We start from the raw sequence: 27,863 nt of genomic DNA on the forward strand, positions 1-27,863 counted from the left end.
GCTTGCGATAATTGCGATCATGTGTCCGTTAGTGTATCATTTTCAAACACCGAATGTTGTCTACGTAACCTATCTATACTTTTAAATATTATTGATTTTATCATTTTCAAAGGCTTCTGCACTGTTCTAATAGGTTACTCTGTCATGATAGGGGCTTTATTAGTTAAAAATATAAATAAATATTTTACGTTCACGTACGACACGCATCTAATTTATGTTTAAGTCTGTTTAAGTGTACTACAGTTTACAATAGCGATTCCTTATTATTTATTGGTCTAGAAATATGTTACTTCTATTATAGGATATACCTACCTAATATGTATAATTATTTTTGTGCGATGCAAAGTTTTCAATTTCTCGATAGCTCTTATTAGCGATACTGAATTAATTAATTTGAATTAATATATGTATGATTAAAGCATTAAATTTTTATGAGTTTTAATTTGAACTAAAAGGAAACTTTAAAGGAATTCTTTGTTGTCAGTCTTTCTGGTTGCAATTATAAATTATCCATGTGCTTCCTAAAGACGCTAAATGAATAGGGAAGTCCTTAAGTAGCAATGCGTTGCACTTCGTCAAATGATTCGAGTGCATAAGATCAGAGATAGCAGCAATATTCCATATACGACCGGACCGCGCTTTATAGAGTGCAAAGAGTATAATAATATATAGGGAAAAGAGAGCCCTCTCTACGCATTATGAGCTGTCTATTTGAAAACTAGCGCCATCTGGAGATTGGCCCCGAAAATAACTATATACAAGCTCGAAATTATAAAATTTATTTTTAATGTTGTGACGCAATTAAATAACTAACTCTACTTTTTAATGTAGGTATTGCAATTTTTATTATAATGAATATTGAAATTGCGCGTGGAGTTAGTTATTTAATTTTGTCACAACATAGAACATAAAGGATAGATTTAGTAGAGTAAATATGCAAAATGGAACACGAGAGCTACATACATGCGCAAACGCTAGAAGTAGCCGCCATTTTATGACCAGTGGGCAGTGATACAAATAAAGAAAAGTTGAAAGTTTTTAAAGCGAGTGACAGCTGACAAAGCTTTCACTTTCGGGCCAACTAACAGATGGCACTACAGTCTTCTGAAAATGTCACTTGAAGGCGTCTGTCCCACCCCTGGTAGAGTGCTAGAATGAGGGCCTTCTTGAAGTATTGCCTCGTTCTATCTATGGCCCCAGGAAGGTAGTTCAATAAAATATTGGTTCCCGATAATCACCATAAATTATATACTTACTAACACCTTCTCTAACATGCTAATTATGCTCTTATGGTTTGAGTATTATTCACATCGGTTTAGTAGTTTTGCGGAGTACCTATAACCGAAGGAAAAAAAAGAGTCTCCATTTATTAGTAAAAATTTCTAGTACATAGGTACCTCATATTCATTATTTAGTGATTTTCTTGACTCTTCTAGTGTAGAAGTTCTAAGTCAGAGTCAAATAAACCTTAATTTAATAGGCTCAAATTAAGCGCTTTTTAATCTTTATTAAAAATATTTAAGATATTTAAGTTACTGAAAGTACCATATTATAATGTTTGGAGAAAGTTGTACTGGTGAGAAGAATAAACAAGAAACTCAACGGCTACTGATTTAAATCAATGAATATTTTACAATTATTGCAATATACTTATATACCTATGTATGAAATTAGTTTGTTTGGAAAAGGAGGACAAACGAGCGTACGGGTCACTTGGTGTTAAGTGATCACCGCCGCGCACTCTCTGTTACAAGAAGCGTTGCCGGCCTTTAAGGAATTGGACTTAGAAGGAGTTGTATCCAGTATAATATGAATCATGTTCAAATTTAACCAACAATTTAAATGTCAAATATTTAATAAAAAGTTTTAAAAAATAAACCGTAAGTATTAATATAAATTGTCGTATATTAGACGCTGGGTGCATCAACCTATAGACTTTAATTAATTTTTTGTGCTTCGTGAACACGATGGTCGTTATAACTTTCATTATTAGTAATCGCATAAAATCGACTAGATCGACCAGGCACACATATTTTTTGATGGATTGAGACGACGCCGCCCCAAGCAGTCAGTTTAGTCTGAAGGTTTCCAATTCGGTCGCCAAATTCTCCCTTAAAATAAATAGTAGTCCCTCTTTATTAGTACTAGCAAGACTTCCTTCAAATTTACTTAGTTTATGATTGTAGATGAAGACTTCACTGTACCTCCTCCTATCTACCTAATACCTATACCTATCACAGCGTTGCCAGATGTACCGCTTTTCCGCTTTTTACACCGCTTTTCTTGATAATGGATCCACCTACCGCTTTTAACTGACGCGGTTCCGTAACGTTTTGTAACAGTAGTACACGAAAAAATTGCAACTTATGGAATTAATGGTGAAAGACGAAATTGGTGAATGGCTGTTCACATATCATCTTAACTTCGCGCTCACAGCTCTGTCAGTTCCTATTTCAATTGCAGATTATGAGAGGAAATTCTCAAAATAAATAATATAAAAACTGACAAGCGAAATCGTCTAATTACACCAACAATCAATGGAGTACATTTGGCGGACCAGGCTGTAACAGAAAATTAAGGCTATTCCAAAAATTTCAAAGCTTCTCCAAACATGTTGGCCAAGATGACTGTCAAACAGATTTACAACATTCCAAAAGTAGAGGTCGAAGAGTCGGGAGACAATGCTGAGGGTGTGTTCTCCATCGAATAAGGAACGAGAATAATATTCCTTTTTAACACACACATTTTTTTATGATCACTGACATATTCCCTTTAATTTGTAAAATCTCTTGTCCTGGTATGAATAAACATATAAAAAAATAAAGCTTATGGAGAAAGAATAATCGATAATGCACCTATAATATATAATGTTTAAAAAAGAGGTTCCGCTTTTTTTGTTGAAAATCCGCATTCTTAAAGTACCGCTACCGCATTTTCAACTTTCGTATCTGGCAACACATACCTATCATATCTACCATACAACTATAGACATCTTTAAACTAGCGATGTTAAAATAGGTTCTATTATATTCTATTCTTCCTACTGTGGCTTCTGTGGAAGATATACCACAGATTTGCCAGAATCACGTTAGATTAGACTACCAAGCTTTGAGTATGTGTCTTCTAAGTTTAACGGTAATAATCGGTGTTCAGATTACATAAAGTTTAATTTTCTAATAATATCTGAAACAAATAATATACATGCTTGTAAGACTATAAATGACATACACAAATAGAAATACTTAAATAATTAATTAATTTAAGTACTAAATAATATTTACAACTTAATCTTATTTATTTTAATAAATCCTTTTGTAAATATTTTGTGTATTGAGTGTAAACTAGGGAGAGGAGACATTTAACGGAGGTTGGACGGGGGACTTCAGCGGGTATATAATTGTGCAGAGAAGATTGCATTAAGGGACAACTAAAGAATAAATGATCCATGTTTCCCTCATCAAGGCCACAATCACATAGAGAATGATCCCTAATTCTAAGTTTTGCTAGAAAGACTGGAGTGCAGGCATGGTTTAAACGTAAGCGGCATATAGTTGAGATTATTGTTTTTTTATGAATCCTACATTTTGAGAACCAAGGTTTTTGAGGAATTTCTGGTTGGAGTTCTCCATAAAATTTGCCTTTTAAAGTTTTGGAAACTTGCCAAATGTTTGACCAACTCTCATACATCTTGGGTTTCAGGGTAGAGCACAAGTCATGAGTGAATATTTCTGAATACTGAAAGGAACCTGAATGAACAGCTGATCTAGCACAGGCATCTGCATTTTCATTACCAGAGATGCCCATATGACCTGGAATCCAAGCTAAACCTATGTTAATTTTGAGTTCATAGCACTCTTTCAAAGTTTCTCTTATTTTGAGAATGATGGCGATTGATTCCCCTGTAAACACAGAAGTGGTAGGTGGGCAGCTATAACTCAGTATAATTCTTGTTGAGGGAATCCATACTGCAGCCCCAACCGGACTCATGTCTGTTTTTGAAGCATCCGTGTAGATTTTATACCAATGTCGAAAATCTGAGTCCATTATATGAGAAAAAGTTTTATTTGCTTCTATAGAAAACTTATCAACACCTAAGTCTAAGATTACTGAGGGTTGGAAAGTAAGAGCATTGAAAGGCGTAGAAAATAAAGGCAATTTAGAATATTGAAAGAGAGGGTTAGAGAGCTGAGAAAATAAAAGGTAACTATTTATAACGCAAGGTCTTTTGTCTTCAGGTACAATATTATTATCATTGTATAAAACAGCTAATTGTTCTGATTTTTGGAGTAAGGGATGAGCTCGGCAGCCAGCTAGTTTAAAGAAAAATTTATTGGCAAGGAATTGTCTACGTAGTGAGAGGGGAGGATCCACACATTCTACTTGCATTGCATTAATAGGGCTGGATTTCATAGCTCCCAATACTATACGTAAACATTTAGCCTGAATTCTGTCCAATTTATTTAGACCTGCTTTGTTTGCTGGGATTAAGAAAATAGTGCCATAATCTAAATGAGTGCGAATTATGGCATTGTATAGTAATTTTTGAGTGACGGGGTGAGCTCCCCACCAGACACCAGACAATGAGCGAAGAATATAAAACTTGTGTTATGCATTAATAATTTTGTTCCTGTAACCGACCTACTCCAGAGTTCAGACACTAGCTCCTCATATTAATTTAAGATCTTTTGTGAGGAGAAATAAACAGGTATTATTACTATTAATATGACGATGAACTTAAGATTAGATAAAGCGCCATCTATAGGATAAAGGATAAAATAAATCAAAATTGTAGCAATTATCTATGTCATCTCTCCATAGAGGCTAGCACGAAGGTGGTCATTTACATATTGTCAGTTTTAAATCTCACAGTGGCGACACTCTCAGACAAGGTGCATGTAGGGCTTATATTTTAAATTTGTGGAGTGTCCTTTATTGTAAGTCTCCTATGATAGCCTCTCTCCAAAGGAAAAGCTTAGTACCCACTTGATTTTTTATCTTTGTAAATTGGCAGCTATCACTTGTCAGTGTGAATTATCACTTTGCACAGTTTGGCAAGTTTTGATGCAAGCTCAATTGACAAGTCTCAAACTTACAAAAATCAAAGTGACTGAAAGTGATCGCTCGTCGCTGATGTTAATGTTATTTTAAGTTAGTGTTCTGTTATTTTGTGCTAAATAATAATATTATTTTCATAAAAATGGACCGAATAACATTCGCAATAATATGTGTTTGCTCTGTAATATCTGCAGTAAAAGGATCACCAATAGGAGAGGTTCAGCTTCAAATGGCCAATGTGTTACAAAATCTAGCAAACAAATGTGATAACTTGTTTCTGAATGAAATGATAAACAATAAAATTGATGATTGTACAGATATCAAGCCATTCACAACCAAAAACTTGCAGTGTGTTATGTTTTACGATGTAACTCAACAGTTGTGTTTGACTTTTGCTCAAACAAATTTCGACTTGAAAGAAAATTATAGAAGTAAAATGAATTTAAGTCAAAATACTATTGCTTTGTGCGATGAAGCAAAGACATGGAAATTAACAAGTTTAATTAATAATAATCAGGATAACAAGATGTTAAAAATATTGAACAACCAGGAAAAGTGTATAAAGGTGTGTGCTTCTGAGGATATATTGAGTGAAGAAGCCAACTTCTATTGTAAATATTACAAATGGGGCTTGGAGATATTGCACAATACAACAAGCAACAAACAGCCATCTTCTGAGTCTGTGGTTGTGCTGCCAGCAAATTCTACACAAACAAATGACAAAAAGCTAGAGAGTCCTGTTGTCACAAATCAAATTGCAAGTGGTCAAGCCAGTGATGACGCAGAGCCCAAACAAATAGTGTCTTCTGTGCAGTCAACCAAACTACCACCCAGTTCAACTGTTGAAGTATCTCAAGGAACTAGACTGGTAATACCACTAGTTCAAGAGTCATCATCATCTCAAAAGCAAGAATCAACTGCGAATGATAAAGAAGAAGTAAAGCCAGTTCAATCGGAAAGTGAAGTAGAAAAGCCTTTCAAAGAGCAATCACCGGACCCAGCAATTGACAAAAGAATAGAGCAACAAACTTTATTAAAACCTATTCTTGTCAATCCAAATGTGAAACAAAATGACTTAGAAGATGATCCTGATATGGAATTTGGAAATGATCTTGGTTTGTATAAACTTAATATTTATTTTAAACTGAAATCACTTAAGTCTGCTAACTTAAAGCATTGCTAATTCTCACTCTGTTTTCTTCTATTGATCTAAGTCAGAATGAGAAAAAACACTTCTTAGCGTCTGTTTAAAGTTAGCGGACCATTATGAATAAGGGAGTAACAATATCATACCCTAGTTATTAGCACTAGTGACATAGCCTGCCTTAACTTTGGTTACCGAAAAATTTGTCTGTTTTATATGACATCAATAGTAACGACCCATATAACAGAGTGGTTAGTTACCCTGCCTAGTAAGCTAGAGGTCCCCGGTTCAAATCCTGGTAGTAGAAAATGTTTATATGATGAATATGGGTGTTCTATCTGAGGCATGGTTATGTATTTTAAAATTATGTTTATGCAAGTATATCATATTAAATATATTGTTATCTTGCAATCCATAACACAGGCTATGTTGTGGCCGGCAACGCTCCTGTGATTCCTCTGGTGTTGCAAGAGATTGTGGGTGGCGGTGATCACTTAACACCAGGAGTTTTAATAGGCACATAGTAAATGTTGAGTTATATAATTAAGTTCACATTTATGTAAAAAATATGAGAAAACATATATCCCAATAATTACCTTACAAATTTTCTTAATATAGAATTACTGAATATTCCAGATCCTGAAGATGACCCCATGGATCAAGATAACCTGAATGGTGATGGTGATACAATGTTAAATGCAAAGCCTAACTTCAAAATTGATGGTGATAAGATGAAAGAAGATGAAATTATCAATCAATCACCTGTTTCATCATTTAGTAGAGATATTCCACAAAGAGGTGATTCTTTATTTTTAATTCTTTATAAATGATCAATTTCTATTTTAATCCACTTCCATCTTTTCATTTCCACATAATCTACAGAATAAAGTTTTTAATCAATCTATGGTATAACATAATATTGTTATTTTAATCTTGGTATTTGTTAGAAAGTAATAGATAAGTCTTCTGTATTATACTAGCTAACCCAGCAAACGTTGTATTGCCGATATTAAAATCGCGATACAAAAGTAACTGTTGATCGTAGATGGGTGAAAATTTGAAGTTGTATGTATTTTTTAATGCTGTCTCATAATAAAAAAAATTCAAAAAAAAATTTGGCGTGGACCACCCTTAACAATTAGCGGGATGAAAAATAGAAGTTGTCCGATTCTCAGGCCTACCCAATATGCACTCAAAATTTCACGAGAATCGGTCAAGCCGTTTCGATGAGTTTGCCTACAAATACCGCAACATGAGAATTTTATATATTAGATTATTACTAAATTGAAATTAATTGAGGGTTAATTGATGAATGATGCTAAATCTGGATGTTAATTAATCCTTTAGAGTTGAATATCTTGGCTGGCTCACCTACCAATGTAGGCAATTAATATTTTAAGAAGCTCTTATCTAGAAACTTGCAGAGTCCATATTCAGTTCAATGTATTTAGATGTGCAAAGGGACGAAATACGCCTTGTGTGTGTGCTTGCACTTTTGTATAAAATTGTTTGATTTAAATATAATTTGAAAAACAAAATTTTTATGAACGATGCGGGATTCGAACCCATGACCTCCGGCGTTCCGTGCCGGTGCTCTAACCAACTGAGCTAACCGTTCGAGTACAGCCTCGTTATAAAATTCTGTTTGCTTTGTTCAACTCTCAGGTTCATAAAATTTTGTTTTTCAAATTTTATTTGTGTATTAATCCTAGAAGTGAGGGATATCACTTTAAAAACATAACATATTGTTTAAATATGAATGCCAAGGTCAAATGTTACTCATTTGTTTACGGAATTACGAAAAGTAAAGTAATGTGATTTTGATTGGCCCACTTTGCTTAGTGACTTACAAAACAGAAATAAGAAATTAAACAATCATTTCTTTTTTTCCCAAAAACTATTGCTTTGTGGTTGAGTTCCAGCCGCAATTCAAATTTTCATAGTTACATCTTATCTTCACATTTTTTAGGATATGAGATGCGATGAGATGTTCGTAATGTGTCAGGTTCAACAGAAGATCGCAGACCGATGTTTTTTTTATCACTTTTTTCCCTATAAAAATTTTACTGGTTCTGGTGAGGTCCACCAACACTGCAACAACATTTCTACCATGTTTCCAAAATAAATCTAAATAAATAAATTTAATTTCTTAAACTCTCATGTCATTCCTCTGGTATAACAAGAGAGTGTGGGCGGTGGTGATCACTTAACATCAGATAGCCCATACACATGCTTGTCCTCCTCTTCGTCTCTATAAAAAAATCTTCTTATGAAAAATTATTGTTGAGAAATTTTTGAGCAGTGTTGTGGTAAACCAGTACCATCCATACCAGTACATATCTGGTACTGAAAATCTTCACATTCTCACAATAGTATCCGAGATATAGATGAAAAGCATCCCCTTGGTCATAATTCTTATACTTATTAATAAAACACATAGCTGTAGTGACAGGACTTACCTAGTTTTTTTTTAGTGACAAGAGTGACCGTTTTATTTAGTAATATTGTGCGGTTACAAACCATAGACAAGTCCAAAGAGAATCAATCTACTACTGGTGGAGATCCACCAGTGGCGCCTATTTCTGCCGTGAAGGAGTAATGTGTAAACATTACTGTGTTTCGGTCCGAGGGGCGCCATAGCTAGTGAAATTACTGGGAAAATGAGATTTATTGTCTTATGTCTCAAGGTGACGAACGATGTCCAGATGATCAGAATTTTTGGGTTTTTCACGAATCCTGAGTGGCACTGCATTGTAATGGGTAGGGCGTATTAGTTACCATCACCTGAACATCCTGCTCGTCTCGTTTCTTATTTTCATAAAAATAAAACTACTATCTATATTATATATTTTGATAATAATCTAACACCTATATGATAATTTCTGTTTGTTGTTGAATTTGTGTTGAGATAACTTAAGCCAAATCCTTAAGAACTCATACCCCACTCCAAAAGATATTTGGCTACTGATGATTTATGCTATGTCATACTGAAAAAATAAGTATTAAATTCACAGAAACAGTGACATAATTGGTTATGTGACTTGGGTCACTGGAAATTATAGTAGAGAAAGTGTAGGTTAATAACTTGCTAACTAGTTACACCATGATGATCAAAACTCAAAATTCCTCAAATAAAAGTTCATATAGGTACTAATCTCAAATGCTTCCAAATCTCGTATAGCGGATATAAAAACATCTTGATCATTTCGCTTCTATCAATGTAAATAGGAATAATTTTCATATAAAATGTGTTATCTTTTGTGAGCTCAATTGTTTTCTCAAATGATACAATAACAAAGAATTATAATTGCAAACAAATAGGATTTAATATAAGCTTGAATGTTTAAACAGTTGACACACAGCAAACACAAAATGGCTGAGAGTGGCAAACATGTTTAACGAAAAACATGCTGTTGTAGAATGCCTGTAAAAGGCAAAAGGCATTTTTTTCTCAAAATTGATTCCTTTAAAATTCTTTTGAGTAATTTCTAACGCTGCCACCTTTTGTCAACAAATGACCCTATGTGAGAGAAGAAGCGGCGCAAGAAAATCTCCCAACATTCATTTTTGTACCTAGTCTTTTTATTGAAATATACAATATTGCACTGTCATTGTTATTGCTATAAAATAATCATAATCTAGTCCCAGGCTGTAGGATCACTTAGATATTCAGCTGTTGAGTAGTAAGAGATACGAAAGAGCCATTTTTTAATAAAACATTTAAATTGATTTATAGATAATGCTTGAACAGTGGCTGGGACTTTCTTATAAGTGTATACATTAACCCTTAAAGCTATTATGTATCCAATGAAGCCTACTAAAATTAGTTACAAGCAATCCCTTATTTCTAGTGTTATAATAATGAATATCACTATTAAGAGCAAAAAGGTGACGATTTTTGTGAACCTAGTTGTATAAAATTTTTGTAAATGTACTGACAATTAACAGTCATAATATTTATTTCTTTAAATTTTTCTTTGAGAGACTGTCTATAACCAAAGCTGATATATACCACGAACAGTGTTGTCTGCATAGCATCGAATGAGGTGAGCAGCATATGATAGAAAAGCAGAGTGAGATGTTACCACATTAGTTGCCATTGCAAGAAGCGTAGGCGTCAATTAAGTATTTCGTACCACTACTACTGCTTGATACATATTTCATATATTTATATTTTTGTATATCTGTTTGTGTGACATTGTTGTAATATTTTTTTTGAAGAAATGCCACTGAATGTATTTTACAAAATCTGGGTCATTTTCATGGGAACCTTCAGAAAAATGTGTTACTCTAAGAGACAACAACGCTCTTGTGATTCCGCTGGTGTTGCAAGATAGTTTGTGTAGTGAACACATACCAAAACATGTTCTCTACCCTTGTATATTTTATATAACTGACCTTTACCAGTGGGAGGCTCTTGCACAGGAAGCCGGCAAGGTTATGGGTACCACAACGGCGCCTATATCTGCCGTGAAGCAGTTATGTGTAAACATTACTATGTTTCGGTCTGAAGGGCGCCACAGCTAGTGAAATTACTGGGCAAATGACATCTATCGTCTCAAGGTGACAAACGTAACTGTATAGTGCCGCTCAGAATTTTTGGGTTTTTCCAAAATCCTAAGCTGCACTGCATTGTAATGGGCATGGCGTATCAATTACCATCAGCTGAACGTCTTGCTCGTCTCGTCCTTATTTTCATTAAAAAAAAAATATAAGAAAGATCAGTACTATATTCTCATGTCTATAACATAGAAGAGATTACCATATTAGTAATTAATTGAACACATAGACAAATGGAGTGGTTTAGAAAATCCTAATGCTATAACCTTTTCCATTCGAATGACTTATCGCTTACTTTACGTATTGTTTTCAGAACCAATATATCCAAATACCCTCCCTGACGCATACGCCGAGGAAGATGATCACTTTTTCCCGTTCTTCCTGTCGACAATTGTGTTTGTGGTTCTGCTGTATGTCATCTACCACAATAAAAGCAAACTCACGAAAATGGTTGGTATTCAAACATACTATCTAGTACGTAATAATAGAATTAATTTTTCTTTGATTGACGCGAGTGTTACACACTTATATAAAATACTTTTTAAAGGATTGAAACGCGTGTATCACGTTGCGTAACCCTTGAAATCGTGCTCTGCAAAGGTCGCGAATTGTGGGGTCAAATAAAAAAAAATTAAACTAACTATTACCTTTAAACCTAATGTAAAAATACAGTTACAAAATTTACACGTGTTTTAATCCTTATGAAGTAATGCAAGTAGTAAATATAATAATTTTCAAATTACAAGTAAATAGTTAGATATTGTACATGTCTACAAATTATCTAGTCAGTTTCTTGACTAATAAAAAAACATACCGACGAATTGAGACCCTTCTCCTTTTTTGATGTCGGTTAAAAATTAAATTCCGTTACAAAAAAAATATTGTGATAAAATAATGTTCTTAATAAAACTTATAAATACTTATTTATGAAGGTCTCAACATGTAAGCAAAAATCAATTTGATTTCGAGATGACTCGTATAAGGTTTGTAGCGAAATGACGAACATTACCACGATGACTAGAATTATAACCACGACCACGATTAGCCAAATTCCGAGGAGCAGGCATCCCCCTAGAAGACCTTCTATGATCATACTAACTGCCGTTCCCAATATACTATCTACAGATAGAGATAAATTACTAACTTCTACTGTCAGTAATTAGCTGTCAAAAATCTGAGGCTGTCCCAATATACCCGATAAGTCACTCTTATCGTCTAATATTGGGACGCGTGAATTGCAATTTCCATACAAACTTTTTATTTTATTTTATGGAATAGGAGGACAAACGAGCGTATGGGTCACCTGTTGTTAAGTGATCACCGCCGCCCACAATCTCTTGCAACACCACAGGAATCACAGGAGCGTTGCCGGCCTTTAAGGAAGGTGTACGCGCTTTTTTTGAAGGTACCCATGTCGTATCGTCCCGGAAACACCGCACAAGGAAGTTCATTCCACAGCTTTGTAGTACGTGGAAGAAAGCTCCTTGAAAACCGCACTGTGTAGGACCGCCACACATCCAGATGGTGGGGATGATATCCTAACTTGTGGCGTGTCGTGCGAAGGTGGAATTAGGCGGCAGGAATCAGGTTAAACAGCTCTTCGGAACACTCCCCGTGATAAATGCGGTAGAAGACACACAATGAAGCGACGTCTCTACGCAACGCCATCTGTGATTAATTATACAAATTAATTTGTAACCATAATTTATGTACGATGCGCGACTTTAACCCTCTTCTCTCGGGTTCTGACCGAGTGCTCTTGCCAACTGAGCTATCCGTCCGTGTGACGCATGGATCGTAAATCTTGGTATGCTATGTTCAACTTATAGTCTCAACTCTCCGGCTACTTTTGGAGTATTTGCATGTCTGGTCTGGTGCACCCCAGTATCAGCTCGAGCCATTTGACCGCGTGCAACGCAGTGCTACTTGAATTATGGGATCCAGTACTCTGAGAACGGCTGAGATTACGGCGTTAGTTAGTCCCTTCATTGTAGTTCTACCACATTTCTTCGGAAATTGTTCCGAACAGCTGTTTGACCTGATTCGACCTTGATTTGCACGACACTCCACGAAAGTAATAAGAACAATATCTGTTTAGTTCTACCAAAGCTCCCAGCATTCATTTTTGTACCTAGTCTTTTTATTGAAATATACAATATTGCACTGTCATTGTTATTGCTATAAAATAATCATAATCTACTCCCAGGCTGTATGTTTAGTTCTACCATATAAAATCTCGTATTTTTTCTTCCTTTAAATATGTAGATTAAGTTCATGTCTTATAGGAATTCCGGAGAATACAATGACAATCGAGTGTACTCCTCTTCCATAAATATGTACATTGTATTGTTTAATTAACTTCTAAGATTTCAGTAGTACAAAATACACAAATAAAATGTATAACGGGACTCGAACCCGCGGCCTCTCGCGTTCGCGTTTTAGTCCCGCATCGTTTCGTTTCGTCGTATTATTAATCCCAGAAGTGAGGGTTATCACTTTAAAAGATAACAAAATGTTTTGTACTAACCCCCTTATTCATAATAGTCTGCTAACTTAAAGCATTGCTAATTCTCACGCTGTCTTCTTCTATTGACCTAAGTGAGAATGAGAAAAAACACTCCTAAGCGGCTGTTTAAAGCTAGCGGACCATTATTAATAAGGGGGTAAATATTTGAGTGAGTCTGACAAGTGTCATCTGTTTCTTAATAAATAATATATTCTTTGCAGGCTTTAGGATTGATAGTAGAAGGTCGCCAATCCAACCGTCGTAGGACAAGTCGAGGACATGCGTACAGGCGGTTGGACACATTGGAGCAGGCGATGAGCACAAATAGTACCGCACCTCCGAGCAAAATTATATATTGAGTGATATAGTGATGTAGCTCAACTCATTTTCTTCACAGAATTAATATTCATCAATATTAATACTATACAGCAGGGGCGTGCATATCATATAGGCTTGAACCTAAATATATATAGAACTAGTGTAATAGTTATTTATACAACTGTTGTGTAATAAGGGGTATTAAAACACGAATGTGGGTTGGTGATAATAGTATCACATGAGTGTTTTAATACCTAATTATCAACAGTTGCATACAAGAATTTATCTACACCCAGAATATGAATCCTCTAAAAGATTCTGAAACAGTTATCTTACTGCTAACATTAAAAGTAGTGACCTAATATCATCCATTACTGATTATATACAAATAAACTAAGTAATAATGAAAGAATTATTTATTTTAGTAGTAATTTACATTTTGTATAGTACAATTATAAAAATTCACTTGAATATTATGTTCTTTTGCAGTGTTTAAAATATCTCTCGGTGTGCTGTCAAAACTTGAATCGCTCATTTTTGTAAACAAAACAATATTATTTGTAAACAAATATCAAAGAAAAATGGCGGGGATTCGAATTACCTACTTTTTTTTACGGCGCGTAAACGATAATGTTCTTTTTTTTTTAATTCATTCAGATACCTCGCATCGAGCAATAAGAATGTGGCTGTCTGTTGAAACTGCGCATGAATGGATCGAAAAAATCAAATTAGTGTTGTTATGAAATTCAGTACAACATTACAACACTCGTTTGGATGATTTAATGGATATTAGGACATTGGGTGTTTTCATGTTGGCAATAAGCTAACTGTTTCAGAATCTTTAATAGAAGATTTAAAGCATGGGTGTCCATAAAAGTTATTTTTACTACCTACGGCAGTCTACAGATTGCATATACGAAGCAATCAGCGTTTCATACAACTTATATCGTACTGTCGGACTAAAGCGAAACTACCACTAGTTAGATGTAAAGTGCCTACCTTACTAGAAAACCAATGCGCGCCCCTGCTATAGAGAAGCAACTGATATAAGTTATTTTTACACGGTTAATTATTTAAGGTCCATCCTTCACAAGATAGTACTTGTTCTTATTTTGATTTTCTACTATTTTTTTAAATATTAGAAGAATTGAATCAAGACTAACTATAAATAAAATACTTTTTGAAGGATTTAAACTCGTGTAATTGTAACTGTATTTTCACATTAGATTTTTGCATAAAAGTTACGTTTTTTATTGTTATTCGTCAGTGTTTGTTATTCACTTAACAACTATTGTCACTGAGACAGTTAACTATATATGTAAATTAAAATTCACTGACTTTTCCACTAAGTTTATTGGTTAATAATTCACTGTACAAATAAATATTAGGAGCACTGTATAACAATGACTGTTTTAAGATATGGCCGAGGCAGAAGGAAAGAGTATGAAATAATTTAAAAATAAAATTTACAAAAATCAACCGACTTCAAAAACACTATTCCAAATAATAGATATAATAATATGAACTAAAAAGTATAAAAATAATATTTAATCTAATTCTAGTTACGATTATTGTTCATTCACACGGAAAGCTAGCTTTCAAATAAAAAAGAATAATCAAATTAGGTTCACACAGTCGAAAGTACTGATGTAACAAACATAAAAAAACATACCGGCGAATTGAGAACCACCTCCTTTTTTGGAGTCGGTCAAAAACTACATAATATCCGAAGTGAGCGTAATCATAGAGTAGACAATGATATTTTATTAGCATATAATAATAAACAGGTTAAATAAAATACTAATAAAAAGTAACTTTTACGCAAAAATCGAATGTAAAAATAGTTGTAGTTGCTATTCTATATTATGTATTTTCACACATAATTTCATTGCCACATGTTAAGGTTAAAAAAAAAAAACAACTTCACTTCTAGTCTTCTATGACGTTTATCTATAACTCATGTGTACGGGAAAAAGTACATATAGTTTGTATTGTAATAATTTATTTGTAAATATAATTGGTACCGATTTTTTACTTTGTGATATTGTTTTTGGTATTTGGTGATGGAATAAAAACGCATAAGTGAGAAGTACAATACGATATTTATATTATTATTAGGTGTAATACATTGATATAGTAAGTACTATTGGTTGATATAGTAGGTCTGATGGTAGGTATAAGATTAGTACCAACAATATTTTAATGTTGCGTATACCTTATAAAAGTGGATCTTTGATATTGTGATTGTATGACATGTGAAATAGAAAAAAAAAATTGATGGTATAAAATGACTGTTGATAAAGAAAATAACAGATGTCATTATTACGTAAGAATCAATTTTTATAAGGGAAAACGCTGTGTGCAGAAGGGCTTTATTGCATAGAGACACCACGGTGGCGCAACCAGTCGCCGCAATCAACAGAATGTATTAATTATATAAAGCTCTATGGAGAGTTACTCTCCTGGTGTCCGCTTGGTTGCGCAACCTATTTGGTGGTGCGACCAGCTGGTTGGTTGACCAGGTGTCTAGTTTGGTAGCTTACGGAGTTGGAGACCTTAGACATGCAACCAGTGGCGCCACCGTGGTGTCCCGGTGATATATAGCCCTAAAACCACACACCATAATTTAAAACTTCATCCAAGCGAGGTTAATAATTCAAAATTCAATCGTCCAAGCGAGATTAATAATTCAAAACACAATCATCCAAGCAAAGTTAATTATTCGAAATACAATCATACAACCGATGTTAATAATTCGAAACAATCATCCAAGCCAGCTTAATAATTCGAAATACAGTCATCCAAGCGAGGCTAATAATTCGAAATAGTCATCCAAGCGAGGTTAATAATTCGAAATACAATCATTCAAGCGAGGTTAATAATTGGAAATACAATCATCCATGCGAGGTTAATAATTCGAAATACATTCATCCAAACGAGGTTAATAATTCGAAATACCATCATCCAAGCGAGGTAAATAATACGAAATACAATCATCTAAGCGAGGTTAATAATTCGAAATACAAATATGCTAACTGAACGCGTCTTCCTTAGTCGACTCGAGTCGACTTTACCCGAACGAGCGTGCGTGACGTCAGCTACAAAAGAGAGTACTCCTAAAGAAGTTTATATTTCAAAAAGAAATATCCTAGCCATCCAATCCTATGTCAAAAATCTACCAGAATACCTCGGCAATATTGTATGCACTAGTATATATAGCCCATACACAAGTATTGTAAACAGCACATTCATACTAAAGTAACTCATCTCGGAACGAACAAATATGAATGCACTCATAGAGCCGTCAGAATTTATAATGGAACTAGATCAGGCAATATCAAAGTATTTTTATAGCCGATAAATTTTCCCAGCAATCAATAACACACGTGTAGCTATATACACTGGCCTGCAAAAGTAAGTATCACACTTTTCAAATTAATTTTTTTTCTTAACTATAGAAGGTAGAGATTTAAGATTAAAAACGTTTTGTTGCAAATTTTATAGGCTTTAATTCTTAGTAACTAAAATTATACATTAGTAACATTATTAACCTAAAAAAGATAAAACAATGAAAATAGACATTTTTAATTTAGTGTAAAAAAATTCAACTAAAATGTATTACATGTTATTTAATTTTTAATAACTGGTATTGCCTCCTCGACCTCTGATTACAGCTTCGAGCCGGTTTGGCATACTGAATACTAGGTTTCGGAGCCGATGTTGGGGAATATTCTCCCATTCTTCTACCAGGGCCTGCTTTAGTGCCCTGAGGGTAGTAGGTTTAGGCGTAGGTAGGTTAGTAGGCGATTTCTGACTTGCCTCCCAAGCTCATCCCAGGCGTGTTCAATCTGGTTGAGATCAGGACTTCATGATGGCCAAGCCATCACGCTGATACCGACCTCCTGAATATACTCTTGTACGATATGAGCCGTGTGTGGCCGGACATTATCATGCATCAGCATCGATCCATCACCCATATTTGCTAAATACGGGCCTGCATACTCATTGAGAATCTCTTGAGCATATCTTTGCCCAGTGAGGGTGCCATTTTCTATGGCTACTAGCTCTGTGCGACCTGCTGAAGATATGCCAGCCCATACATGTACACTGCCTCCACCGTATTGGACTCTTTCTGAGATGCAGGCTTGAAGGTATCGTTCACCAGGTCGCCTGTAAACACTTCGCCTTCCATAAGAAGTGTAAAGGGAGAATCGAGACTCATCTGCAAACAAAATTCTTGACCATTCTTCTTCATCCCACTGCATGTGTTCACGGGCGTATCGCAGTCTCGCTACTCGATGCTGTTACTCGATTTTTGGGCCACTCGCTGGTCTTCGGGGTTTCAAATTTGCTTCAGCAAGTCTTCTTCTCACTGTACTGTCACTAATGTAGTCCCTCCGGGTCTGAAGTAGCTGTTGCTGGACTTCAACTGCATTTTGGTGGCGATTTCTTAACACAGTCGAAATAATATAACGATCTTCTCGGGCACTGGTACACATGGGTCTGCCATTACAAGGTCTCCTCAGATGGTGTTCTGTTCTTCGTACCTTTGCTTTACCTTCTGGACCGTTCGTACCGTCACACCCACCATTCTTGCAGTGCGACGCATACTGATGCCTAGATGACATTCTTCAACTGAAAGAGGCATGATAAATAAATGTTATGTGCTTTTTAGCATAAATTTTTAAAACAAGACCCATCGATCTTGAAAATAATTTAAAACAGAAAGAAAAATGTGACTGGTGAAATTGTAATTGGGAAACGTCCACTTTGAAAAAGGAATGGTTTTGTTTTTGAAGTTTTTTTTCAGCCAATTCTTAAAAGAAGGTTACCGACTATAAAGTTTTTATGTACAAAATCAAATTCTCTTTGGAGTCCTCTTTATTTCGAAAGTATATCTTGTGAACTTAAAACGTTATCCCAATTTTAAAAGTGTGATACTTACTTTTGAAGGCCAGTGTAGTAAAATGTACACATATTAAATATTTATAAATCACACAACTGTAGAAATAAATAATAGATTTTTGATAACTTCTAGATCTTTCATTATAATTATTATCATTCTAAAGCCTTATGGTTTCATGTTTTTCTCAAGAGAGACCCTTTTAATTCAATTATATATATCTAAGTTATTTATTAATACGGATTTAATTACGATTTATCCGTGTGGGTATCGCCTAGGTTCCTGACCATTCGGAGGTCCTTCATCAGGGTGAGGGTAGTGGGTTCGCGATAGCGTTCCGTCTCTTACTGCGGACTTGTGCTCGTAGTGCGCGGCTTTACAGGGTGGGGGACGCGGGGTGCGGTACGGTATCACTGACACTATGTTACACAATACACATAATGTACTCACAATGATCAGGCATAAAAGGCATTCATTTTCTCAAAATTAATTCCTTTAGAATTCTTTTTGATGTCATTTCTAATAACTACTAGATACTACTACCGCTTCGGAAACAAATGGCGCTCTGAGAGACAAGAAGCGGCGCAAGAAACTCTCCCAACATTCTTTTTTTGCGCTCTTTTCAATAAAAATATACAATATTATACAGTCATTTCTATCGCTATAAAATAATCACAATCTAGTCCCAGGCTGTCCGATCATTTAGATATTCAGCAGTGGAGTAATAGGATTTACGACAGAGCCATTTTTTTTATAAAATATTTAAATTTATTTATAGATAAGATAGAGACTTTATTATAGAAGTGTATACATTTACCCTTAAAGCTATTATGTATCTTATGAAGCCTACTAAAATTAGTTACAAGCAATCCCTTATTTCTAGTGTTATAAATAATGAAAATCACTATTAAGAGCAAAAGTAGTAGACTCGAGAGAATGGACGTAATCACGAACCCACTCCATTCACCCTGATGAAGGACCTCCGAATGGTCCGAAACTAGTCAGTACCGACACCGATAAATCGTGAGTAAAGCCGTAGTAATAAAAAACTTCACAATGTCTCACGAAAGTTTAAATAATTTAATAGATGTATATCTAATTATCAAAATATAATTTGTAGTTTATTTTTGTTTATGAATTTGTATAGATTTTCTCTTGTATCACATAATTTAATATGTCCGAACATAATATAACAAGGCCTTCATAGTCTAAATAGTACTTGTAATAATGCCTGAACGATTTTTAACCTCGATTCGAAAATTGATTTGTACTCTAATATTAGCTTTAAAGAAATAAAATTTGTTTAAGTATTTAAAATTTTATTTAGCAATTATTGTTTACGAATAACACTGTAATTTAACTATTTCTTATTTACAATGAAATAAATTTTGTTTTATAGAATTCTTTTTCCGTTTTTTATTTTTATCTATACTCAGTCTGGCCATAAATACTGTTACAATAAAAAATAAAAAAATATTACATTTGAATTTGGAATCTCTCATTTTTATATGATTGTTCATTAAGTTCTTATTTTTGCGCTCATATAACATATATTTTGCGATATTAAAATGGAGTGGGGTGATAAAGGGAACCGAATCACTGTGATTGCACTACACAATGTAGATATGGAGCCAAATGCAATTTTTAAAACTCTCCATACGCTTGGTATTAGTAAAATGTTTGTGTACCGGGCTATTAATAGGTACAATGAGACCTCCTCTGTTTGTGACAAAAAGATCTGACCGTCCACGTATTGTTCGTACGAAAACGATGGTCATAGCAGTAAGGGAAAGAATTCGAAGAAATCCTGTCCGAAAGCAAATGTTATCTCGGGAGATGAAGATAGCACCTAGAACCATGTCGCGTATTTTAAAAGATGAATTAGGATTTGCAGCATATAAGAGACATACTGGTCATTTCTTAACTGATAATTTAAAAAATAATAGAGTGGTAATATCGAACCGACTACTGACGCGGTACACATCGCATCGGATGAGATTTTTTTTACTACTGAGCAACATATTAACAAACAAAATGACCGTATTTATGCTCAAAGCTCTAAGAAAACTTCTCAATTAGTCGACAGAATGCAACGGGCACTTCAACTTTAACGATGGTGGCAACGACTTCAATGGTGGTTTGAAAAAGGTATCAAAACATCGTCACAAGTGTATCAAGATACCATTCTTGAGAAGGTAGTGAAGCCCCTTAACAACGCCATGTTCGATAACCAAGCAACACTCGGCTTCGGGTTATAAAGCTCGGTCTACGCAGTTTTGGTTGGAAACGAACGACTGCATCAGAGCTGAATAGTGGCCGTCATCTAGTCCCGATCTTAATCCGATGGATTATGATTTATGGTCAGTTTTAGAGAGTACGGCTTGCTCTAAATCCAATGATAATTTGGAGTCCCTAAAACAATCCGTACGATTGGCAATGAAGAATTTTCCCATTGAAAGAGCGCGTGCTTCTATTGATAACTGGCCTCAACGTTTAATGGACTGTATTACAGCCAATATTTCAAATTGTGTTTAACTCGTAATTACAATTGTTAAAAATATATTAGTTGAACGAAATGCTTATTAAAAATGTTGTAATAAATAAATGTCAACGAACCAAGTTTTAACTTAACAAGCAGTTAAGTTGTTGAACTGTAAATGTAGGCCGCTTGAGTAACTATTGAATTTAGGATACACGTGTAATATTTTGTGATGAATCTTAATTTTTGGCAATGAGTAAGCAACCTTTTCAATAAACACTGCTGCAAACCGACAGCACACTATTGTAATCAATTTTGTATAAATATCTAACTAATGCTTAAATAAATCAAATGGAATCAAGAACTGAGTCGAGTATTACTTCCCTCCTAGGGCTAGGGTATTAGAAACACGATAGGTAGGCCCGTAGGTACACAATTCGGCTAGGTATACACACAAACACACACGCACTAGCATAAAATGCACAATGCACGTATCCTAATACGTGCATAAGGGTTCAGATCCTGGGGGTAGATTATTCCTGCTTTTCTGTGAATGCATCTGGTAACTGCACGCCCGCGTACACACCTCGCGTAGGGTATGGTGTAGATCATCAGGGCGTTTCCATTTGGTCCTTCGAGCCGGATAATGAAATATGAGAGATTTTCAAGTTTTAAAAGAATGGTACGAGTTCTATGATACTGTCTCCGATGTAAGAATATGGAAAGAAGCAAAGAACCTTTAAGTTGTGAGGAACTAGCTATTACAACAAACATAACAATAGCACTAGTACAACAACAAGTATTTTAAAAGGAGTACAAGGCTTTAACAAAAGGGTTATCAATTGAGAAAAAGTTTTATATTGATGTATTAAACTAACACACTGTAAAATTAATAAGTGATATTTGCAATAGAATATATTTTTTTTTCTTTGTTTCAGTATTTATGGCAAGATAGAATGTTATATATAAAGTTATTTTATTTCAATTTACTTGGAAGTCATTCTATATTATTATAATATAGATATTACAAATCAATATACCTTACCATCATAATAATAACTACATATTATAAAACAAAAGTCCATCGCGGTGTCGGTCTGTCGGTCTGTTCTGCTTCCACCAATGGATAGCGTGGCTGTCGAGGGAGGTTATAATATATTATTTGTTAGGTTTTTGCATACATTTTTGAACGCATTAACGATATTTCTTGGAGGACAAAAATAAGCCGCTTGGGAACATTCAACGCATTCGCCGTCTAAACCCTTTGAGATATAACAAAATAATGTATGGTGGAATTGTGTATCTTTTATAGGTCTACAGAAAAGACCGCCATGGCATACATCTATCTCTTAAGGATAACATACTATATCCATCTTAATACTTAAAAAAAATGGCAATTATAAAGCGGTAATTCTTTCAATTTTAAGTAATTAAATAAGATCACACATTTCCGATGGCTTTAGACTACATTATTCCCGAATAGGTTATCATCATCCGGAAGACGTCCACTGCTGGACAAAGGACCCCCCCATATATCTCCACGACAATCGGTCCTGCGCTGGCCTCATCCAATGTATTCCGGCGAACTTGACCAGATCGTCGGTACATCTTGTGGAGGCCTACCAACACTACGTCTTCCGGTACCCTGCCCACTGCAACTTCAGTTTCGCAATCATTTGTGCTATGTCGGTGACTTTGGTTCTCCTACGGATCTCCTCATTTCTGATTCCCGAATAGGTACTTACATAATATATTTATTTCTATTGAAAGAACAGCGTCTGTCGGGCCAGCTAGTTGAATATAAAAGTCATAAAATTATCTTCTCAAGATAAGTTTAATCACTAAAGCTAAGTTTATAACAAAAAACAATATCTGTATGTTTTTGTTCCTCAACCATTCATCCTACTCTTACAACATAAGAGATAGCTCTTAGATAGTCAAAGATGACACTTGAATATCTAAAATTTTCTTTTTTCATTTCATCACTTCGGAAAAGGTTGAGCTTTAATGCGAAGAAGTGTCAAGAAAATCATTGCGACTCTATTAAATCAACTTTTATAGCTTCATCGTTTTCAAACCTCATCAATGCCTTACACGAGTGCTTAAGTCAATAAATGTTTATGTAACTTTATAATTAACATAAGAGACATTGAGTACAGATGAGCTGCATGAATATACACACAACGTTAATAAATAAAAGGTATTACGCGAGCATTAGCGATTCTTAAAAATATATGTACCTACCTACCTACCTAATAACTTAAATTTTAAAAACATGAAGCATTTTCTGGTAACAGGATTATCCAGCTGTCACAAGTAAAGCCGGTTCACAAGATTGATGTATAGACCAGCTATCGCTATATTTTGGAAAAGGTAACGTTCAGTCCCACGTCACCACCACGAGCAGTGTCATTTAAGCGAGCATGACGAAGTCTGTCACGAGAACTCACCCAAATAACAAAAAATAATGTTTATCTTTCATTATCCTCTGTCGAATCCTCTTGATAATGTCGCGGCCACTCCGCGGTTTAATAAAAATAGTTCAACTTTATACCCAGAAAACTCATTGCGTTTAAACCAAAAAAAAATTGGTTGTCTAAAAAAGTCGGCTTGCGTACGATAATTTTACGTGATAGTAAGAAAATATCTTTGTATCCGTTCTTTTATATATGACTCATAATAATTTTAATTTTTTACTCAAAATTGTAACATAACCTATTATTACTCGCCGACTGATGCTACTTTTTGTAATAATGAAAGAACAAGATGGCGAACGCCTAGGCCAATCATGTCTCTCTATCACTTGTTCCGCGCTCTCGCTTGCACCCTTGGCTCAGGAAAAACGTGACACTTTTTCGTGCATGCAGTGGGCGTTCATCGATTTATAAGGCGTAATTACGTCACAAATCTCCCCGAGATGCCTCGCAGTATCAGAATACGGGATCCCGAACAATTGCCAACTCTGCGGTCCAGCCAACATTCTAGAGCTCTATAAGGCGCCAAATCCGACCAAGTATGGAGTGTGGCTCATCATCTCTGTCCTGGTGCCCTCCAGTATCAGCTCGAAGTTTGAACTACTTGACCGTGTGCAATGAAGAGCTGCTTGAAATGTCGGCAACCCAACTCTCTGAACGGCTCGATCAATTAGCACTGCCTAAAGATGTCTTTTCATTTTGTGTCTTCTAGTGTATTCCAAAGACCTGGTTGACCTTGATTCCTTCAGGCTCCACTCTGGATGTGTGACATTATTCCACAACGCTACTTTCAAGGAGCTTTCTGAGTGGAATGACCTTATTTGCAGGGTCTTTTCAGATCCATACGACATAGATGCTTTCAAAAAGCTCAGTCACCTTAAAGGCCGACAACGATGCTGTGCTTTCTCTGGTTGAGTAGAACAGCGAGGGCGATGATCACAAACCATCAGGTTCCCCGTACTCTATCTAAAATACGACCCAGCTTGCTGGATGCGGCCCAGAAAATCATGAATGTTATAATATAGAAACGCTAATTGTAACGGTCGGTGCGACCAGTACTTTGTGCATCCGGTCGTTACGGTGGCGCCCATATATATTTTTTTTATGGAATAGGACAAACGAGCGTACGGGTCACCTGTTGTTAAGTGATCACCGCCGCCCACAATCTCTTGCAACACCAGAGGAATCACAGGAGCGTTGCCGGCCTTTAAGGAAGGTGTACGCGCTTTTTTTGAAGGTACCCATGTCGTATCGTCCCGGAAACACCGCACAAGGAAGCTCATTCCCTAGCTTTGTAGTACGTGAAAGAAAGTTCCTTGAAAACCGCACTGTGGAGGACCGCCACACATCCAGATGGTGAGGATGATATCCTAACTTGTGGCGTGTCGTGCGATGGTGGAATTCGGCGGCAGGAATCACGTTAAACAGCTCTTCGGAACACTCCCTGTGATAAATGCGGTTGAAGACGCACAATGAAGCGACGTCTCTACGCAACGCCAAGAGTACTGGGTCCCCGACAATTCGAGCTGCTTTGCGTTGCACGCGGTCGAATGGTTCGAGCTGATACTGGGGTGCGCCAGACCGGAGATGACACGAAATTGACAATCGCTCGAGATTTCGAGACCCAGTATTCCGATACTAGGCGAGGCTTTAAGGGAAGTGTTGTCGAAGAGCGGTTATACGACAAATGGTTTTTTTTAGTGGTAAACGCGCAAACTTGAGTCTTCTGGGGGTTAAATTGGACAAGGTTCAATTTTACCCATTCCGCGACCTTCTCAAGAGAGGACTCGATAGAAAACACGAGTTTCTCCCGGCACTGGTCGACGATTTCCCGAGAGAGACCTGCATGGCCCATGTATACGGCATCACCAGTGCTGTCGTCTGCATAGCAATGAATGTTGGAGGTGTCCAACATATCATTGAAATGCAGAAGAAACAGCGTGGGAGACAGCACACAGCCTTAGGGCACTCCAGCATTCACGGGCTTCGGGTTCGAGCAATATCCGTCGACAACGACCTATATGCTGCACCCAGTGAGGAAGCTGCAGGTCCACTTACACAAGCTCTCGGGAAGCCCAAATGATGGAAGTTTTGAGAGGAGCGCCTTGTGCCATATACGATCAAAGGCCTTCGCTATATCCAGGCTAACTGCCAGGCCTTCCCCTTTGCTTTCAATAGCCGCAGCCCATGTATGTGTTAGGTATACCAGAAGATCACCTGCCGACCGACCATGGCGAAACCCGTATTGTCGGTCGTTGATCAACTGGTGACCCTCTAGGTATACCAAGAGCTGAAGGCTAATTATGCTCTCCATGATTTTGCTGGCTGACTTCCATGAGTCAGGGACTACGCCTTTAGAATAAGAGTGCCGGAATAAACGCTTAAGCACCGGCGTCAACTCAGGGGCACACGTTCTAAGCACGAAAGACTCAAGGAAAGGAGAGGCCCGCTCGACTTCCTGACGTCCAACGAAAACAGAGCTCGCCTAACAGTTTTCTGTCTGAACTGTACTTCAGGCATAGAGCTCTGACACCGCAGGATGGTCGGCGGTGTTTTTCCGTTGTCGTCAAGAGTCGAGTTGGAGGCGAAAAGAGCACACAAGAGATCGGCTTTCTCTTTTGCCGTATGGGCCAGGGTGTCATTCCTCATGTGCAACGGCAGCATGGACGGCTGGCTGTTACCAAGAGCAGCTTTCGACAACAAAACTTGCGTGTTCCGGTCGGGTAACTGAAAAGCTGCTCGCCGATTTTGACGACGTGTTTTGACTTTGCACGGGCGATTTGCCGCTTAAAAAATCTGGAGGCACGTTTGTATTTCCTCTTAAGAACTATGCAGTTCGGATCCTTTGTGCCCAGCGCCGCAACCTAAGCTCGATACGCCTGTTTTTTGCAGTCAGATGCTGCTTTAATTGACGCATCGAATTAGGGCTGTGATCTGCCACCGATCGGTACTACATCGCATTAATCATAATAAAACGTGAAAAAAGCAATTACTACAATTTCCTTGACGTCCATCTCCCCTTATAATATATTGGTTGTCAACCATTACAAAGCAGTGCCGCTTAGGATTCTTGAAAAACCCTAAAATTCTGAGCGGCTCTACAATTGCGCTCGTCACCTTGAGTCATAAGATGTCAAGACTGATTTGCCCAGTAATTACACTAGCTACGGCGCCCTTCATACCGAAACACAGTAATGTTTACACATTACTGCTTCACGGCAGAAATAGGCGCCGTTGTGGTACCCATAATCTAGCCGGCTGTGCAAAGGAGCCTCCCACTGGTTGCTGTTGACAATGTTAATAAAATACGAATAGTTTTTGCGAAATAGTACTTACCTTTAATATATATCAGTAGATACGAGTTTTTTAATTATGACCGTTTTATTATTAAATATTTCATTCATTAAAAAAAAAAACATGTTTAATAAAATTCACATTTAATTTGATGGTGCTAAAATCTTTTTCTGAAAATTACTTTCTTGCTTCATAAATTTCGTTTTCGAAGTAGTAGTAATGTTCTCTTTAAAATACTCTTTCGATTGTTTCCATTCCAATCTATCAATACTATTATCAGTTAAAATATCATTGCTTTCAGATTTGTTTTGACTTTCTATGATAAACTGCTTATTTTGTATTTCAATTTCATCATCAATATTTTCATTTGTCTCTGAACTTGTTGAAGTATGTTGGTTATGAACCGATCTTTTAACATCAGAATAGTCTTTTAAAACTCCATCTTCGGGATGATAAGGGTTGCGATATCTCATTCCATTTCCCCTTCTATAAATTGGCTTACTGACCCCAAATGAAGACACCAGCCCATTTATGATTTTCAAAATGTCCTCTGAATCAACTTGGATTGTAATGTATTTACTTTCTGCGATGATAATAAATAGAAATACTAAAATAACTACGTTATAATTTAAAATATTATTAGATTTAAATAATGCGTTAATATTTTAGTATTGTTTTTCCACTTACATGCCAGAACGCTATTCATATTGAGCAATAAATGAAAATTGAAAATTCTAATTAAATTTTCCATTTTCATACTGTGAATTATATTGGCGTTCAGTTATTGTTTTGAGGATTTTTTCAAGATGTCTGATATTAAAAGGTCCATGAAATTTCTTGTACCTACCATATACTTACATGAAACATTTTTATTTTCGTCATCAATCAAGGGTCAACACAAACAACACAATCTGATTTACTTATACGTAAACACGATAGGGGACGCTGCGATAGAGTAATATGAATTTCCCCCAAAAACTTGAGGAAAATTATACTATCTTCAACTTTTTGCATAATAGAACTTATGCCTTCGTAACCCAGAAATATTTTGTTTTGTTTCGGTATAATTTAAGCATAATCTGCCTTATTTGAGTGGAATGAATTAACATGAGAAGTAAATAATAAATCTAG

General features: G+C 36.0%; 1 protein-coding gene and 1 long non-coding RNA gene across 8 annotated transcripts; one reads left to right on the top strand and one right to left on the bottom strand.

Annotated features, from left to right (window-relative positions):
* The first annotated feature begins 5,080 nt into the window (after positions 1–5,080).
* Positions 5,081–19,880, top strand: LOC126965791 (trans-Golgi network integral membrane protein 1-like). 7 transcript variants are annotated; one of them, XR_007729596.1, is made up of 6 exons: positions 5,081–6,169; positions 6,835–6,996; positions 11,072–11,208; positions 13,486–16,328; positions 16,424–16,456; positions 16,589–19,880. XR_007729596.1 is itself a non-coding variant. In XM_050809559.1 (4 exons), exons 1-4 carry the CDS (start codon positions 5,197–5,199, stop codon positions 13,621–13,623), a joined length of 1,410 nt encoding a protein of 469 aa, XP_050665516.1. In that variant the 5' UTR covers positions 5,081–5,196; the 3' UTR covers positions 13,624–19,880. The 7 variants fall into 7 exon arrangements, 1 of the variants encoding a protein (XP_050665516.1); XR_007729591.1 differs by having other exon boundaries at positions 13,486–16,555; XR_007729592.1 differs by having other exon boundaries at positions 13,486–16,522; positions 16,556–19,880.
* A 6,872-nt stretch (positions 19,881–26,752) lies between these two features.
* Positions 26,753–27,524, bottom strand: LOC126965562 (uncharacterized). Its single transcript, XR_007729562.1, has 2 exons — positions 27,420–27,524; positions 26,753–27,339 (listed from the first exon to the last, which is right to left on the bottom strand). It is a non-coding gene; the product is annotated as an uncharacterized LOC126965562 (long non-coding RNA).
* Between the last annotated feature and the right edge of the window lie 339 nt (positions 27,525–27,863).

This window comes from Leptidea sinapis, chromosome 8, assembly GCF_905404315.1.
Source record: "Leptidea sinapis chromosome 8, ilLepSina1.1, whole genome shotgun sequence".
Taxonomy (NCBI): domain Eukaryota; kingdom Metazoa; phylum Arthropoda; class Insecta; order Lepidoptera; family Pieridae; genus Leptidea; species Leptidea sinapis.